This window comes from Humulus lupulus, chromosome 3 (assembly GCF_963169125.1).
Source record: "Humulus lupulus chromosome 3, drHumLupu1.1, whole genome shotgun sequence".
NCBI classification, from domain to species: Eukaryota; Viridiplantae; Streptophyta; class Magnoliopsida; order Rosales; family Cannabaceae; genus Humulus; species Humulus lupulus.
In genome coordinates this window covers 283,265,745-283,285,031 of record NC_084795.1, presented here as the reverse complement: position 1 = coordinate 283,285,031, position 19,287 = coordinate 283,265,745, and the positions used below count along the sequence as shown (strand labels likewise).

Genomic DNA, 19,287 nt, shown 5'->3' with positions numbered 1-19,287 from the left:
CCCACATTTACTTTGTTTTATACCAAACACCCCCAAAAGAAATATGATTTAGAACAAAGCGACAAACACAACAAGATCAAAAACGCAGTAAGAAAAACTAACTCGGTAACATCATTTCTGTACAAAAGGCCTCTTTTTTTTTTTTTTTTTGTAAAAAATATATATATTTTATGTATAATTATTATAAAATTATCATAATATTGGGACCCCTAAACCTACACAACGTTGATACAAAACAGAGTTACTCTCTCAACATATTCACTCAACCTCTCTCTTAGATTGTAACAAGATCATAGCCTTTAGAGAGAGCAATTTAAAGTTTCCATAAAGCCATAGCTACAAAAATAAGCTTTAACTTCAGTTTTTTCACTCGTTATTCTTTGGATCTTGCAGAGATATTAACCAAAGTTAAAAGTGACTAAAAACCGAAGTTAAAAGTATTTTTTCCTAAAATAAATATATTTATTATATTTGTATTATTAATTTGGTTTTTTATAAAATATTATAATAATTATTTTTTAATTCTAATTTACAATTATTTTATTATTAATAAATATATTTGAACATTCCAATAAACTTAAAATAAAATAAATTTCACAAATTATATGTACATATATACACACATTCAAATAGAAATAAAAGTTAAGTACCACATAAAAATCTAAAATGTGCATACAACTAAATATGTGAAGTTCACCTAAGTAATTATTTGAAATATTGAAATTTCTTAAGTATTAAATATTTTTCAAAAAATTTAGCAGAATTTTCCCTATAAATAGGACTACCCAAACTTGTTGATATTCAATTTACAACTAAAATTTGCAACAGTTCATAGAGCAGATAAGCATAATCATGTAAAGTTTATCAAAATTGGAGGAATACCTCATACCGAAAAGCAAAGCTTAGTTTCCAATTACAATAGAACTTATGTTAATCAATTTTCATCTTGAATGCTTTCCTTGAATTTTGACGGTATCCATAAGCCGCCTAGTTCAAAGTAGCCTTATCTACTCAAGAAGCATGATAAGGTTACTTTAAACTAGGGATTTATGGTTGTTGATGCTGTTTTTCGTCAACTTAAAAATGAGAGCAATTAAACAAAAATATATTAGAGGAAATGAAATAAGAAGATGAAAACAAGATCTTTTTATGTGGTTCAGCAGTTAAAATATGCCTAGTCCATGAGTCTGTGTTATTAACACTTGGGAGTTTTCTAGAAACTTTCAAAGAATAATTGCCCAGAGTTTTCTCTCCAGAAATCGATTTTTCGGTCCTTAGAAATGGAGTTTCCTTTTTTATTTATAGAGAATGTTTCTGAATTCGTTCCTACATATTTCGGGAAGATATTCTGTGAATCAATTAATATAATGCCAATTAATGCATTATTTGTTACGTGCATGATAATATCTCGTAGAAAGTGGGATTAGATAACTAATTACATCATATCCCTTAAACATAGGGATTGTACAACAATAAACATGTTCACACGTAACCGACTAGCCTAGATACTGGATTCGTGCGCCTTTCGAGACCATTTGTCTATCACCATTGACTAAGTCATCACATTTGAGCTTACACTTCTCAAGCTCGAACCATCTTGTCTGAGGGCAAGAGATGCCTCAGGAAACTTATACAAGTGTTGAAGCCTTGCTATTGCGAGTTACGAGCCTATCTCATAAGCTCGGAGCATCTTCGAGGCTACACACTACTCGAGCTCACGAGGTCGTCATTTACAGCGAAACTGTCTCTGACTGATGGATCATATGATGATTGTGCTTATTTCGAGCTTACACCTAACGAGCCTAGATTTTGGAATCATAATTTCTCATGCTCGAAATCTGGGTGTAACATTTTCCCCCTCAAAAGTATCAGTTCGAATCCTATGAGAAGAAAACTTTTGAACTGCCCTCCTTAGAAATTGAAGAAAGTTATGGCAAGAAAGAATCCAACTTTTGATCTATATACGAGCATCAACATCAACTAAAGCCCATGAAGCCCATATAAGTTCAAAATTTCTAGTGACCTATTTCTCTCTGCCAAAGATTACAGTGCTATGATTGGTGTAACATGCCGACCTTGAGGGCATGTTACAAACTAGGTTGGTGATCGGTTAGATGCGCACGCGATGGTGCATGTTGATGCCTAGTTTGTACAGCAGTGACATTTTCGTAAATATCTTCAATTTTGCTCAGAAATGAACGAGACTTGGTAGTTTCCATATTAAAGGGGCAGTGAACGCAATGGTGTAATCAGATTTGGGAGATTCAGAAATTTGGCAAGCTGAGAGACAAATATGTCTCTAAATAAAAAATCATATATGTTCCTCGTAAAGGTTAAAAGATCAGAAGACTCTTTGCTAGATTACCAAAATACCCCTTACTAACGGAAGAGAGTATTATAGTCTTCGTAGGATCAAACTTTACTTTCACTATTATTACTTATTTACGATTGGATGGACTTGCGTATATTTTTTTACAAAACTCATATATAAAAATTACATATAAAGTTTAAGATTACATCTTTATAACTACAAAATTTTTATAATATTTATAAAATATTCAATAAGGAAAAACAAACTTTTACTGAAAGTTTAAATCTTTATTTATAGATAGTAAAGATTATTACAAAGCATCTGCTAATAAAACACAACTTTCAACACCACCACTTTTGTCTCGTTCTTGCTTTAACTTACTATACCAAACGTTTACACAAACTAGTATGCATTTCCAGGGATCACAATTTTCTCTATGAATAATCCAGCTAAAAATCCACATCCATATCCTATCACCACAACTTTCCAACCAAATTGAAAAAGATAACTCGACTCTTCTAGATGTTCATCTTCAACCAATGGTGGTTTCAATGCTTCAGAGTTTCCACACAAGTTTGGTAATGGAATGCCACATAATCCCATGTTTCCCTCAAAGGCACTCAATTGGTTTTGCTGTGGTATAGACCCTGAGGGGTGATTGTATGAAACATTGAAGTTTTGAAGAAAAAAGAGTTGGGCTAGTTTAGAAGGGATCTGCCCCGAAAGCTCATTTTGAGAAAGGTCTAAGGATTCAAGCCTTGCTAAATTTCTCAGTGAAGAAGGTATGCTACCATTGAGATTGTTTTTGGATAAATCAAGGACATACAATCCTTTTAGGTTTCCAATGACTTCAAGAATTTCTCCATTAAATTTATTGTTGGAGAAGTTTATGAGTGCAATAATATTTTGGATCTCATCAAACTGCCTATACATGCCTTTTATTGATAGTATAGTTTGGAAATAAAAAACTGGCTTACCCATGAAGTTCAAGTATGCTGAGAAATTGATGGATAATGATGTCAAATAACCAAAGTTTTCAACACTTGTACAAGTCATGGCATTCCAACTCTGGATGTATTTGAGCGGCAATTTACCAATGAAGTTATTATAAGATATATCGATTATACGTAACTTAGGGAAATGAAGCTCTGTTCGGGGCTTCCTTATAACTTCATGGAATTGATTAGCTCGCAGGTTTAGAATTATCAGTTGTGGAAGAGTCCCTGACCAATAAGGGAACACATCATTGAGCTTATTTCTTTCGACATTAAGCTGTCCAAGCATCTTACAATTTGTAAGTGATTGCGATAACTTCCCTTCAAAGAGATTATAACTTAAGTCAATAAGCTTCAGTTGGTTTCCCTCGGTAAATTTTGGAATATTGCCAGAAAAAGAGTTGTTTGTGAGACTTAATGAAGATAATGCCTTACTAAACCTACCGAAACAATTGGGAAGTTTACCCCTGAGCTTATTATGGGACAAGTCAAGCATGCTAAGAGAACTAAGTTTGCAAATTGTGGGTGAGAGTTCCCCTATCAGGGAATTTGTAGAAAGAGAAAAAATTCTCAATGTTGTTTTGTTTACATTTAGCCACCACTCTGGTATTTGACCACCAATATGGTTATCATCAAGATATAATGACTCTATTCTTTTTTGATGCCTAAGAAATTCAGGAAACTTTCTTAAATTGCAATACACCAAATCTAGTCTTATCAATTGTGGAAATGTTTCATTTATACGAGGAAGTGAGAGTTTGAGATGCGATAGCAAAAGCATATTGAGGTTTTTGAGGCCTTTGAACGTGTCAAATTCTACAGTGCCTGTCCAATCATTATAAACTAGAGAAAGCGTTTTCAAGCTCACTAGTTTTGAGAATAACATAGGAAATGGGCACTAAAATAATTTAAGTGAAGATATAAAGAGTTGAGTTGGGTGAGGTTTGACAAATAAGATGAGATTTGTCCAGAAAAGTTATTTTCAGAAAGGTCTAGAAAAGTGAGTTTCTTCAGCTTACCTATGGAACTTGGAATCACTCTTGAAAAGTTGCACCTCTAACTTGCAACCAACTCAAAGAAGCAAGTTTCTCAAATGGTAGTTCACTAGAAAAGTGAGTGCCTGACAACCTCAATTCTTTAAGAGAACTTCTCTTGTTTAGTACCGCAGGCAATCTTCCACTAAGATATTTATTAAACCGCACACTGAGATCTTGTAATTTTGGCAGTTGAAAAATATCTACTGGAAATTCACCTTTCAGTTCGGAATCCTAAATAAAAGATGTTTAATATGATGTATGACATAAATGTATAAAAAATTTAGGGCAAAACATTATCTATAATTTTAATAAAAATTAGTTCAATTTTATTTTAAATATATATAATAGAATGACATATATAAATATTTATATCAATAATCTCTACATATATGACATATAAACACAACATTGACATAGATATATATTTACATGGCTATATGACACATATATAAATTACAATAATATTTAAAAAGAAATTAATAATAGAAATAATATAAGAATAGAAAAAGTCATAGTGTAGAATAGTATACATGCATCAACTATTTTTAGTTTTTACTTGTAGCGTCTCAGAATTTTACTTAGTTAGCTAGATAGTAGTAGTTGTAGTATTAGATTCCGTGGATTTTGGTTCAAACCGAGACTTAGTTGGAAACTCCTAGCAATAGTTATGGATTTTATAAGTTTAACCTATAGTTTAAGAATATTAATTATAACATAAGGTTTGATTAATATTGCTGGTTATTAATATGATAATTATTATAACCTCTCGATAGAGCCAATAAGAATATGACACTTGTCATGAGCATGGTTATTCCTAAGGTTTAGAAAGAGTCAATAGGATTATGACACTTGTCATATGCATGATTATTAAGGAATTATTATTTTAATGATAAAATAAGGGAAATATAAGACTTAGTCTTCACCAGAATCTGTTAGGAGCATGACATTTGTCACGATTTTATTTAATTGTGGATTAGGTTATTATTTAGATTATTAAATAGATTTTCCCGTAATTTTAGGGTACTGTAACTTCTGACCTATTTTTGACCCAGTTATGTTATGAATTTCGAAAAATAGTATTTCTAGAAAGTTGTAGATAATTGAATTAACTTTCTAACTGTATAAAGATGATCTAAATCGGAGTCATACAGCTCTAGTTATATTAATTTTACTAAGTCGTCTGCCGTAAAGTTGATAATCTTTTCATACTCCTACATTAGAGTATTAAAACTAATTTAGTTCTAAAATTAAAGAATGATATGTTAAAAAACGTTTTAAAAAAAATCACATTGGATATTACTATCCAAACATCCAACTTTGAAGCTTAAGTCAAATCATATTGAAAAAAATTCAAACATATTTTTAATGATTCCAATTTTTCAACTTTGTTATGTAAACATTTTCCACAAATTCACATTCAAATTTTCGAAATAAGAAAATAAATTGAAGAAAGTTATGCCAATGAGGCAACTAGCTTTTTTGCTATATATATATGTGTGATTTTTTTTAACTAAAATTATAAATAATTTATCAAATTAATAATTCAAAATAAAAATACTTATATTCAATTTGTTTTTAAAAAGAAAAAAAAAAGTTTTGGAGTTTATTTGAACCATTCTACAAAACATACTATACAAAAAATAATTGGTCAAAATATAGAGTCGAAACAAGTAATAAAACAAAATCCAGAATAAAAAAAAAGTACAAACACTAAAATATTTATTATCAAAAAAATCTATCTTTCAAACTTAAGTCAAATAAAATCATGAAGACCAGCCCACATATTGGAATTTCTCTTGATGTGTGATCACTACACTCAACAGGGGCTACCTTGTCTTGCCTTTATCACCATGAACCACATTGTGCATGGAATGTCTAGTCAAGCCCATAATCATGGAATGTAGCTTAGTCATAAATAACTAATAATTGGATCAAATATATTAGACTTAGTCATATATATCTTACTTTCTCCGTAGAAGTAGCTTCAATAGTTTCTTTCTCCCATGCCGTGGAATCGGCATACAAGTAAGTTATATTATTTTCTTATGTAATTTTTCTAAAATAATAGCTATGTATAGTAGATTTAATAGTCTAAGATCTTAAAAATAGTTGAGTCATTATAAAAAGATTAAATATGATTCTTTCTCCCATGCCTTGTGCTCATACCAAGCTCTTCAAGCACCATTTTGGCTCTAAATTCTGAAGGGAAGATAGGATAATGAAAACACAAGAAGGAGATATTTGTTTTGAGTAGTTGAGTTGCATTAAAAAGGTTAAGACTTAGTATGGGTGTAATATTAAATTTTTGTGTATAAAAGAGTTCACTTTACCCTCAAAATATATGTAGGACCCACACAAATTATTAATTTTACCCTTTAAAATTTCACATTCCCACGTTTACTTTACCCTATACCAAACCCCCCAAAAGAAATATGATTTAGAACAAAGCTACAAACACAACAAGATAAAAAACGTAGTAAGAAAAACTAACTGGGTAACATTGTTTCTAAACAAAAGGCCTCTATTTTTTTTTTTTGTAAAAAAAATATATATATTTTATGTATAATTAGTATAAAATTATCATAGTATTGGGACCCCTAAACCTTCACAACGTTGATACAAAACAGAGTTACTCTCTCAACATATTCACTCAACCTCTCTCTTAGATTGTAACAAGATCATAGCCTTTAGAGAGAGCAATTTAAAGTTTCCATAAAGTCACAGTTACAAAAATAGGTTTTAATTTTGGTTTTTTCACTTATTATTTTTCGGATCTCACGGAAATATTAACCAAAGTTAATCCAAGCGAAGTTAAAAGTATCTAAAAATCGAAGTTAAAAGTATTTTTTCATAAAAAAAATATATTTATTTTATTTGTATTATTAATTTGATTTTTTATAAAATATTTTGATAATCATTTTTTAATTCTAATTTACAATTATTTTAATATTAATAAATATATTTGAACATTCCAATAAACTTAAAATAAAATAAAATTCACAAACTATATAGACTTAATGTACATATTTATACACATTCCAACAAAAATAAAAGCTAAGTATCACATAAAAATCTAAAGTGTTTATACAACTAAACATGTGTAGTTCACCTAAGTAATTATTTGAAATATTAAAATTTCTTAAGTATTAAATATTTTTCAAAAAATTTAGCAGAATTTTCCATATTCAATTTACAAATTACAACTAAAATTTGCAACAGTTCACAGAGTAGAGAAGCATAATTATGTCAAGTTTATCACCCTTTTGGCCCGTGGAATTTACAACTAAAATTTGCAACAGTTCACAGAGTAGAGAAGCATAATTTGCAACATTCTCCTTCGAGGTAGCTTCAATAGTTTCTTTCTCCCATGCCCTGTGGAATCGACCAATGTGCTCATACCAAGCTCTTCAAGCACCCTTTTGGCTCTAAATTCTGAAGGGAAGATAGGATAATGAAAACACAAGTGGATTTTTGTTTTGAGTAGTTAAGTTGCATTGGAAAGTGTAGAATTTAGTATGAATATAATATTAAATTCTTGTGTACAAAAGAGTTCACTTTACCCTCAAAATATATATGGGACCCATATAAATTATTAACTTTACTCTTTAAAATTTCACATTCCCACGTTTAATTTACCCTGTACCAAATCCCCCAAAAGAAATATGATTTAGAACAAAGCTACAAACACAACAAGATCAAAAACGCAGTAAGAAAAACTAACTGGGTAACATTGTTTCTATACAAAAGGCCTCTATTTTTTTTTTTGTAAAAAAAAAAAAATATATTTTATGTATAATTATTATAAAATTATCATAGTATTGGGACCCCTAAACCTTCACAACGTTGATACAAAACAGAGTTACTCTCTCAACATATTCACTCAACCTCTCTCTCTTAGATTGTAACAAGATCATAGCCTTTAGAGAGAGCAATTTAAAGTTTCCATAAAGTCACATTTACAAAAATAGGCTTTAATTTCGGTTTTTTCACTTATTATTCTTTGGATCTCGCAGAGATATTAACCGAAGTTAATCCAAGCGAAGCTAAAAGTATCTAAAAAGTGAAGTTAAAAGTATTTTTTCATAAAAAAATATATTTATTTTATTTGTATTATTAATTTGATTTTTTATAAAATATTTTGATAATCATTTTTTAATTCTAATTTACAATTATTTTAATATTAATAAATATATTTGAACATTCCAATAAACTTAAAATAAAATAAAATTCACAAACTATATAGACTTAATGTACATATTTATACACATTCCAACAAAAATAAAAGCTAAGTATCACATAAAAATCTAAAGTGTTCATACAACTAAACATGTGTAGTTCACCTAAGTAATTATTTGAAATATTAAAATTTCTTAAGTATTAAATATTTTTAAAAAAAATTAGCAGAATTTTCCCTATAAATAGGACTACCCAAACTTGTTGATATTCAATTTACAACTAAAATTTGCAACAGTTCACAGAGTAGAGAAGCATAATTATGTCAAGTTTATCAGAAATTGGAGGAATACCTCATACCGAAAAGCAAACCTTAATCTCCAATTACAATAGAACTTATGATAAATGCCTTGAATTTTGACGGTATCCATAACCCGCCTAGTTCAAAGTAACCTTATCTAGTCAAGATGCATGATAAGGTTACATCAAACTACTGATTTATGGTTATCACCACAGCACACAAATTCCCGATATCATATTCAAAACCTACCGCCACACCTAAAAAGTTTAAATTATGACTCTATAAATAAATACTACATATTTAAAAACATGTTCAATTAATAAATTCTAAAAAATTGGGCAGAGTTTCCTTTGTTTCTGTAACATATCCAAATTTCATAAGTACCTATTAATTCAACACAAACAAACATAATAATCAACATGCATAATTTCATCCTTATACCACTGTAGCACACAAATTTTTCAGAACCTACTTCACTAATTTTCAAACTTAATTTCCACTAAATTCAATATGGTTTAACTATAATTCTATAAATATGTACAATAGTAATAAATAAAAATAAAATTCTCACTCATCTTAAAATTAATCTTCAAGCTAGTAACCACCAATGAAAATCTAAATTACCTCCAAAACAATAACTGTCCTGTTTATCGAGTTTTTAAAAAACTAGAATTATAAAAGATAAAAGAGCTTAAGAAGAAAGGATTAGAAATAATCACACAAGGGGTTTTACGTGGTTGGGGCATTAAAGAGCCTTAGTCCTCGAGTCTGTTGTATTAGAGCTTTAGGAGCTTTAGTAATGGAGTTTTCTGAGTTCGAGCAGAGTGTATGCTTACAAGAGAAAAATCTGATCATTTCCACAGTGCACAACTGTTCATATTTATAGGCAGTTGAGTGCTCTGGGTTTGGGCCGGACTAATTCGGGCCCAATAAGAGCCCATTGGGCCAGCCTGAGCGTAACCACGCTATAAGACTGACAACAGTACGAAACTTCAGTCTGGTTCGCGTGGGCTTCTAAAGAGATCTGGGGAACAAAATCCGTCAGAATAGTGACAATACGGTTCTGAAATAATGGTGTACATTCCGTATGTAACCTCTTCTGCAGGTTAGTTATGGGGACATAATTTCGTATTTCTCGGGGCGATGTCAATATCGGGGACAACTTATCACGCCCAACCTGGTCGTCTGGTCCAGGTTCATTTACTAACATCCATCTTCATTTACCAAGAACCTAGTCCATTTACTAGGATCCATGTTCATCTACTATCATTCCAGTCCATTTTTAGATTTGGGGGAAACAATATCCTTATCGCACCCCGGACAACACCCTACGAGGGGTCTGAGAAGATGAAACATGCCAACTTCGTAGTCCCGGCTCTCATTCCGGGATAACATTTGGGCTGTCGGGCTTCATCCATTCCTCGTCTATTGGGCCCGATCTAGGCCTTATGTCCCTCCAGGGTGGCCCATGGGCTCAATATGCAGAGCCACGAATGAAGGGAGGAAACGGGGATAACATTTACCCCCAAGCCTTTATCTGTGCTTGCGCAGTGAAGGCTTGCTTCCTTTCTCGAATCAATTCTCGATATCCCGGTTCGTTCCCCAGGAGACAAGTCCGTTTTCGAGGGGAATCGATTGCTGGAAACTTGTATAAGAAGCCTGTGTGAGCATCCCTGATCAAATCCCAGAGGCCCGGTCCATTTAGTAACATCCCAGTCCATTTATCAGGACCCTGGTTCGTTTACCAGAGTCCAGGTTCATTTACTTCAAGGTCGTTTGGGTGACCCTCGACCTTTCAACATCATCATGCCATATGCACGTGTTTCCCCATAATTGGGGCGTCAAGGGTACTCGCGTCTGACAGGTCTGGAGACATTCTCTTGGTTATCGTGTCGCCAACCAAACGTCAGCGTAAATTCTGAAGCGTCCCATCTGTATGGATGGTTTCTTTAATATTTCAACATTACTAGGGACTATTGTGTAACGCCCTACTACCTTAGAGCCGCTACTAAGTGAGTTTAAAAACTAAAAATGTGCAACTAACTCGCTCAACGAGGTTTTTAAGACCAAAAGTGTGACTAAACAAAAGTTAAGACTGTAATCTTTAAAAATACTTTGTTTCATTGAAAACTTCAATGAAAAAACATCTGGGATCCCAAAATAAGGTTTACAAAATATTTACAACTCAAAATAGATTTACAGTTGACTATCTATCAAAATCACAGGTTAGTACAACCATTTCTCAAAATGCCCCAACCAAAGCAGTCGGGCAGGCCAAACATGTATGTGCCGCCCCCACGCTCTCCATACTCATGGCTGGTTGACTTTCTCTTTGCCTTTACCTGCAACACAGAGCACCCGTGAGCCGAAGCCCAGCAAGAAACTCATACAGTATATAACATATGCTTATAATATAATCAACATATCAGATAATTCACAGATAAACAAGTAGTCCATCAGACTAAACAAACACGGCCATGCCGTCCCAGGAGCATTACCAAAGCCTAGGGTCTCGGTCCTCACCGTAAGGATATCCCATGTATCCATTTGGGTCCCACCCTAACTATAAGCACTCCATGTGCTAAATGTTAATTCCGGCCCTGCTGCCGTTCTCGGCTCCCTTGCCGTTCATTCTACTATAATCACATATAGTACAACTCGAAATAACATTCAAACATATATTAATTCAACTAAGTTTACACCTTAGGATGTAATGCAATCTAGGGCCGTGCCCTGCAATAACACTATGGGCCCATGCCCTGTCCTATGGGTGCTACAGTTTTCTTACCTGTATCCCGAGCTTCACAGTGCACCAAAGTCACGAGCACGGTCCTCTAACTTGAGCCTCGCCGAAACCCTAGTCACAACACATAGAAAACACTCTTTAATACTAACCAATCCAAAACCACTTTCCGGGACCAATCCTGCACTCTTGGGACCTCCAAATTCCTAAAACAATGCATTGGAAACATCCCCCGAGCCCCCGGAACAAATGCCCAAAAATGCAAAATTTCCCAACCTGAAAATAGCCTAGCGCCGCGGCGCCCAGAAAAGTCAGAAAGTCCCCCCCCCCCCCCCCCCCCCCGCCCCCCCGACTCAGCCTCGCGTCGCGGCGCCCCTATGCGAAACTAGAAATCTGGGTTTTTCTCTTGCAATTCCCTGATCCAAAACACCTCTAAACCAACCCAAACACACACCTAAACCCCAACACCAATTTGAAACCTCAAATGAACCATCTAACAACCTATAAACACTAGTATCAAGATCATACACACCATCATACCTAAAATCCACACCTTTGATTTCAAACTTCAGAAAATCTAAAATCATAGATCAAACTTAAACCATGCTTCAAATTTCTTAAACCAAAACAAAAACAAACCTTAAAATTGCATAGAATCCTTACCTCAAGTGGAGAATTCAACCTTAAGCTTCTTTGATTCTCCTCCTAATTTCCCACTTCAGCTCCTTCTACTCTTCTTCTTCTTCTTCTTCTTGCCCTAGATTTCCTTCTAGCTTTTCTTCTCTCAATTTCTAGCAAAAAACCATAATATGACTAAGTGCTAAAACCGTGTACCCCTTTTTCCCAGCTGAAAGTTATCTAAACCCCTGCCAAATGACCATTTTACCCCTCCTAGTAATCCTTTCCTAACTAAACCTTCAAGGGCACTCTTGTCCTTTCACCTATATTACAATTCTACCAATTTCCATCTAAACTTGTTACCCTCAGCAGTAACTAATGGTTACTTAGGTTACTCAATCACCAATAACCATAACCACTAATTCTCAACTCAACTTACAAGATTCCCAAAGTACCCCTAGGCTCTTCCCGAGCCGGGTATAAAATCTCGTTGTGACTTTTAGACTAATTAGCTCCCTAGGACCGTCTCGACGCGTGCATCACATTAATAACACCACACTCACGTGGTACAAATCACATAATACAATTATCACATTTATGCCCTCAACGGGCTAAAATTACCAATTTACCCCTAACATACAAACGGGGCCCACATGCATAAATATACCACCTAAACATGCATCCTAATCACATATTCATTAAAATTCATATAATATCATGTTAATTCACTTATTGCCCTCCAGGCACGCTAATCAAGGCCCCAAGCCTTATTAGCAAATTCAGGTCATTACACATTGGGTGGGATAAATTTTGAAAATTCTTTTCTCTGGACCGTTAGATCTGGATGGCGCAAATCGCGACTTGGGGAACCCGCGATCTGATACTCGAATGGGCTAATTAAAGCCCCCACGTAATCCGAGACTGTCGGATGTAGGAAAACATCCTGACCCGTTGGATAAAAAACATGCTTTTGACTCTTATAAATACCCCCCAAATTTTCATTTGCAAGTTTTATTCATTCTGAACAATTGAAACCACAAAGAGACCGTTTTATGTCTGAGCTTACCGACGAGATCTCCGTCATCTTCTTCGTTTCTGTCGTCGCCTCTTTCCGACGTGTCTCATTTCTGTGCCCTCATCTAAAAGCGTGACCTCGGCTTGACCAGTAGATGAACTTCTGTGCCGTCTTCGCCTATTCAAGATCGTGATTTTTCTGTCCCTGTCGCCGGAAACACTGCATCCTTCACAATCAGCACTTTATGGTAAGTTTCCTGAACCTTTTATTTCTGTTTTCTTGCGCTTATCATTATACGGTATCACATTTGTGGATATAGGGCTGTTAGAGCCGAGGCCACCATTTAGGGTGGCTTTAGACGTATTAGGCTAGTATAGCAGACTGTTTGGGTCGTCCCGGATCCTTTCAGGTTTGGGTTGTCCCTAAACAAGCGGTAATAGGTCGACTTGGGAAAACTTTAGAAAAACTTCTCTTATTTGTTCTCGATCAGGATTCTAGGGATTTTTGGTGATCACGGATCTGATCCGAAGGGGACTCTTCCAACAGTTCGTAGGAGAGCCCCCGTGCCTTAACCAACCTTTTTGGGTTTCAGTGCTAACTGCTTGGTTATTTGCTTCTTTTTCTTTTGTTCCCAGATCACCAGTCATGAGCCTTAGCGTTAAGCTCCACCTAGAATAATATGTCCAGTCAGCCCCCTTCATCCTGGAAGGACACAAACCCCCCAGTGGCAACACATGGGAGATGGACAGGGAGAATAATTTATTCTGGAACTACCAGATACTGGACATTTTGGAGAGGCATTTGGGAGTGGAGTAAACTCCTAGAATCTTTTATAACTGCCTAGCCAGGAAGGAGGAAAAGGCCCACACCAGCATAGGTGAGTTCGGGGCCTGGAGCATAGGAAACATCAGCGCGGGAGCCACTCTCCCGCTCCATGATTATTTCGCGCGATTCTTGATATTTGTGGGGATCACGCTTTTCCATCTCCTGCCCCAAGATTACAAATTTCTTGCGGGATGGCACATTTCCTGTGTGAAGATGGAGATCACAGAGCCCACCCCACCAGAGGTGTTGTATTTCTATAAGCTAGAGCCACAACTTAATGCTAAGGATAAGACTCGGGAAGAATTCTACAAACTGAAGCCTCGCGGTAATTATCCTGCTCCTACTAGCTCCTGGAAGCATCCCCATGTGTCAGGAATTATTGGTTTATGACATCCAGATTCCTTTTGGATAAGAACCCCACATTGGTGCTGGACTTCCAGCAAGTGGGTAAGTAGTCTTTTCTCTTAATCAGGTTCATTCTTTTCATTCTTTTTGTTGTCTGCTTTCAACTTACAGTCCTGGATGACAGGACCATATGCCCAGACCCCACTCACCCAGTCAATCCTTGATCGAAAGAGGTACTACACCACTTTAAGCGCGGAAGATCTGAATGTAGGAGACTACGTAAATATCGCGAACCTGTGAGTGATTGGGATGTTGGCGGCCAACCAGAAAATTGTGGCCCCTTGCCTCCGGGGGCTACAATGCGAGAAAGATCTGGCCTTGAGAGAGGAGCTAGCTCTCATCCATATCAAGGCAATGGAGGCTGCGGCCCAGGCGGACGCGGTGAAGAAGAAAAGGGATCAGGCCCAACGAACGGAGAGGGCCGCCTCTGAGGAGCTGGATTGTGATAGTCAGAATCCTGTGATCCACAGGAGGAAAGACCGGGTAAAAGCAGTTCAATCCTACACCGCCTGAGGAAGGTCAATTGCGATGATTCTAAGACTGTGTAGGCATGGGACTACACAGTTGAAGAGAGCTTAAATGGATTGATGGGTACTACCTATGCCAACAAGATGCATCTTCTTTTCGATAGCCCATCACTTGAGAACTCCAAAGTTAAGCGTGCTTGACCTGGTGCAATCTTATGATGGGTGACCTCCTGGGAAGTTTTCCTGGGAAGCGTGCGAGTGAGGACAAAGCATGCTGGAAAGAGTCGTGTTGGTTTGTAGGGTCAGTCGTTATTCTAGGAAGCAGCCATAGTGACATGGGGCGTTACAAATGGTATCAGAGCCTTGACCCAGCCAAAAGTGTGGCCGACGGGGACATCGGACCCCTAAGGGTGGGTGATTGTGATAGTCAAAATCCCGTGATCCGTAGGAGGAAAAATTGAGTAAAAGTTGTTCAATCCCACACCGCCTGGGGAAGGTCAATCGTGATGATTATAAGACTGTGCAGGTATGGAACTACACAGTTGAAGATGGCTTAAATGGATTGATGGGTACTACCTATGCCAACAAGATGCATATTATTTTCGGTAGCCCATCACTTGAGCACTCCAAAGTTAAGGGTGCTTGACCTGGTGCAATCTTATGATGGGTGACAGACAAAGCATGTTGGAAAGACTCGTGTTAGTTTGTAGTGTCAGTCGTCACTCCAGGAAGTAGCCATAGTGACGTGGGGCGTTACATGGATGCACTCTTTGGAGAGGCCAAATTGAACACGGGGGCTTCTTGGGCCAGTACGTCGGGGCAAGGTAATTCGCCTTTATTTTTAACTTATGCTCCCCATTTTGGGGACTTAGTTAGGGATAGGTAGATTTACTGAGGCCACTTGTTCGGGGCCGCTAGAGAAATGGGACCTTCGCCTCCCATTATCTTAGACCCGGGGACCCTTATGTACTCGCCCGGGTTTCTCCAATATGGTAACTTCTTGGACCTAGACGATATGGGGGACCGCATCCATACCTTCGCTTTAGGAGAGTTGAGTCGAGCTCGAGTTCTAGATAAGGGTTCGTCTCGGAGGACCTTAGACTAGCTTTTGATTACCTTTTATCCTTACTTGACTATTTTACTGACTTTCTTTTTGTTTGTCTTTTTCAAACGATTCCGACATGTCCAATCCTGTGGCCAAGATGAAGTAGACCATGGAGGCCCGGGCGGCCAAGGCCAAGCATCGGCAAAGAAAACCGCCAAAGGTCTGCCCCAGAACAATGTACTGGACTTGGTTCTTGGGGGCTCGATGCCGAAGCTGGATGTTGTCGAGGAAGCTTTAGCCGCGATCCCTCTCACGATGGTACGTACTGAAGTCGTCCCATCTTCGCCTGATTGTCATCAGGTCATTGACTTGGAGCAGGAGCCCATAATGAGTTGGGGGTTGGAGAAAAGGGTTGTGGAATCGGCTGCTGATAGGTCTACGAACCGGGCCAAGAGGGCTAAGACCAAGGACCTTTCCTTGGCTGAGGAGAACTTGAAACGACCCTAAGGTAGGGTACGTCCGTCACATACTCGTAAATTCTACGGTTTACGAGTATGTTAGGCACTTGACCAAATGAATTAAATAAAATGATATGAAGAAATACAGAAAAATTTAAAACTTTTATATAAACTTATTAATAGAAATTATTACACTTATGAATACTTTAAATTTAATGTATCCATATGAAAACTCTAAACCACTATTGCATTGCTACTGAGCCCGTGCTCCACAAGTTGCTCAACATCTAAAGCCACGCCTGGGAAAATGTTGGAAAATAACATAATAATGAGTTAACGCTCAGTAAGAAAATCTCATGCATACACATACACATGAATGTCGTGAGTTTGTAGTGCACATATACTAATATGCTGACTTATATACTTATGCATTTCATATATTGCTCATGCACTTTCAAACTTTACTTTTATGCTATTTCTTTTAGTTTCACATTTTTATGGGCCTGATTTCACTTGTGCACACTGTTTGATTCGGCAAAATGCCTGCAGGGCTTATAACACATATCATATAGAATCCCATGGGTTCTCCTCCAGCTAGCCATCATCTCAGCTAGGCTCATCATAACACTCATTTCATCGTTGCCATAGCTGCCATACTTATTACACATATGGAGGAGAAAGACGGGAACATGGCAAACTTATCTGAATGGTCAACTCTGACCTAGCCCACACTAGTGGGCAGCCACTATAAGCCTTATAGACCTCCATCTTCTTTACTGAACTTACTTGATTGCTTCACCAAAATAGTGGCACCCTTTTTAAACATCTTATTATCACTTCGCTTAAGTTTTGTGTCATTAAATTGTTTAATCTTTACATAAGACTTTTCAAGGAATTTCATAACTTTTCTCATATTCATATGCATGGTCTTATATCACATAATAATGTATCACATAACTATACATGCCATGCATATATGTAGATGCTGACATGCCAATGTTCATGTTCATAATTCATGTTTGATGGTATTAAATCAAGGCATTGTATCACGTCTCATATAACTCAAAACATCTTTAGTCATAATACATGAAGCTTTGGGTTGGTGGTGTTGTTATACCTTAACGTAGAGCTATGACTCAGGTCTAAGGTTTCCAGCCTAAAAACTTCAATGCTTCATATATCATAACACATAACAAAAGTCATGAACATAAAAGTAATCCACATATTCATCAATTACATATCACACAACACCCTTATGATATTCATATAACCATTCTTCACATACTTATCATATGCATCATCATCATACCATACTTAACTCATCAGATGTACACAATCAATGCAGTCATGCATCTTACACTTAAGCACAAAAGGTGAGATTTACTTACCTTAGGTCCTTAGCTTATTTTAAAACTGCTCACCAAGAGTCAATCAATCAAATCTATACAAATCCTATTCAAGGCACATCATTTATTAAATTCTATCAAAATCGTAAATATACACTATTGATAGTGTATATTAACAATACCAGAAACTATATAAATGATAATAATAATTATTATCAACGTAATACAAATAACTCTTCATATAAAACCATGCTTTAGACCTTGCTCATAAGATAATGTACTCTTATGATAATAATAACAATAATAATAATAACAATCACAACAACAATAATAACTATCATCTATAAATAAACTTGTTTCAATATTAATAACAAAATACTTCAATAACAATACGTATATGAATGTATATATTCAAATAGTCATTTTATAAACATAAAGTTGTAATAATCGATATAATGATAATAATATAAATATAAATATTTATAGTATTATTAATTAGTCATAATATCAATTCCAGTGATATAATAAATATACTTTATCCAAAATTCACTTGTCTTACAAATATCAATAGTTGTAAGAAACTAATATTGATATTATTTTAATATTCAAATATTAACAAAATATTAATATATAGGAATAATTGTTAAATAATAGATTTACTATAAATCACACTTTTCATATATATATATATACATGAAACTGTATTATTGATTTACTTAACAAAACAATAACAATAATAATTAAAATTAATTAATCATAATAATTTCCATATTAATGGAAAATCAATTAAATATGTATTTTTATAATTTATTTAATATCTAATATTTTCTAGAAAATTGGACAGCACAACGGCTATAAAATGGACAAACCCAAAATCAAAACCTGTATCAGAAATACATATAATCCCAGACAGCCAGTATAATTACAGAAAAATATTCAATATATCAAGAATATATAATTATATACTATAAATACACATAATAACAATTGCTCTAATCAATAACAATATAGGTCAAAGAATTTATACCACAATGATCGGGTTCCATAACAAGTCAAACGATGATTTTCTGAGACTCAAAATGTACTTCGAAACCTCGAACACTAAGTTTCGACCGTCGGTCTACGATAGATCGCGGTGGCTCGTGGTGGGCCCACCACCCAACTATGGTAGATGTAGGAACAAGTTATTGGGTTTTGAAGCCCACAACATGAGGAACACGATGGTGATGATGGATCGGCAAACGGATGCCCGAGGTGGCCGAATCGCAACTTTGAAGTCGCGGGGTGGCGGAACTTAAATCGACCAGTTGAGGTGTTTAATCGGCGAGTGAGCTCTAGATTCCCGCGTGGTCGATAGTTTGGAGGCCTCTGAATCCAACGGTCCGGCGCGTGGCTAAAAGTGGCGACCGCCGGTGGATGTTCGGTGGTCGGGCAGACGTACGCACGAGCGAGAGAGAGAGGCTCGGTTAAAAGGCTGAAGTCTTTTTTTTTATTTTTTATTTTTTTTTTACACTTGGACCCAAAATACTAAAATTCTTTTCAAATAAG

At 35.7% G+C, this 19,287-nt stretch overlaps 1 protein-coding gene across 1 annotated transcript; it reads right to left on the bottom strand.

The window, feature by feature from the left end:
- Positions 1-2,713: 2,713 nt before the first annotated feature.
- Positions 2,714-4,192, bottom strand: LOC133825844 (receptor-like protein 54). Its single transcript, XM_062258738.1, has one exon. It carries the CDS (start codon positions 4,190-4,192, stop codon positions 2,714-2,716), a length of 1,479 nt encoding a protein of 492 aa, XP_062114722.1.
- Between the last annotated feature and the right edge of the window lie 15,095 nt (positions 4,193-19,287).

Coding starts and splice junctions, on each gene's coding strand:
- LOC133825844 (XM_062258738.1), bottom strand. CDS start 4,192: ATGTTATTCTCAAAACTAGTGAGCTTGAAAACGCTTTCTCTAGTTTAT.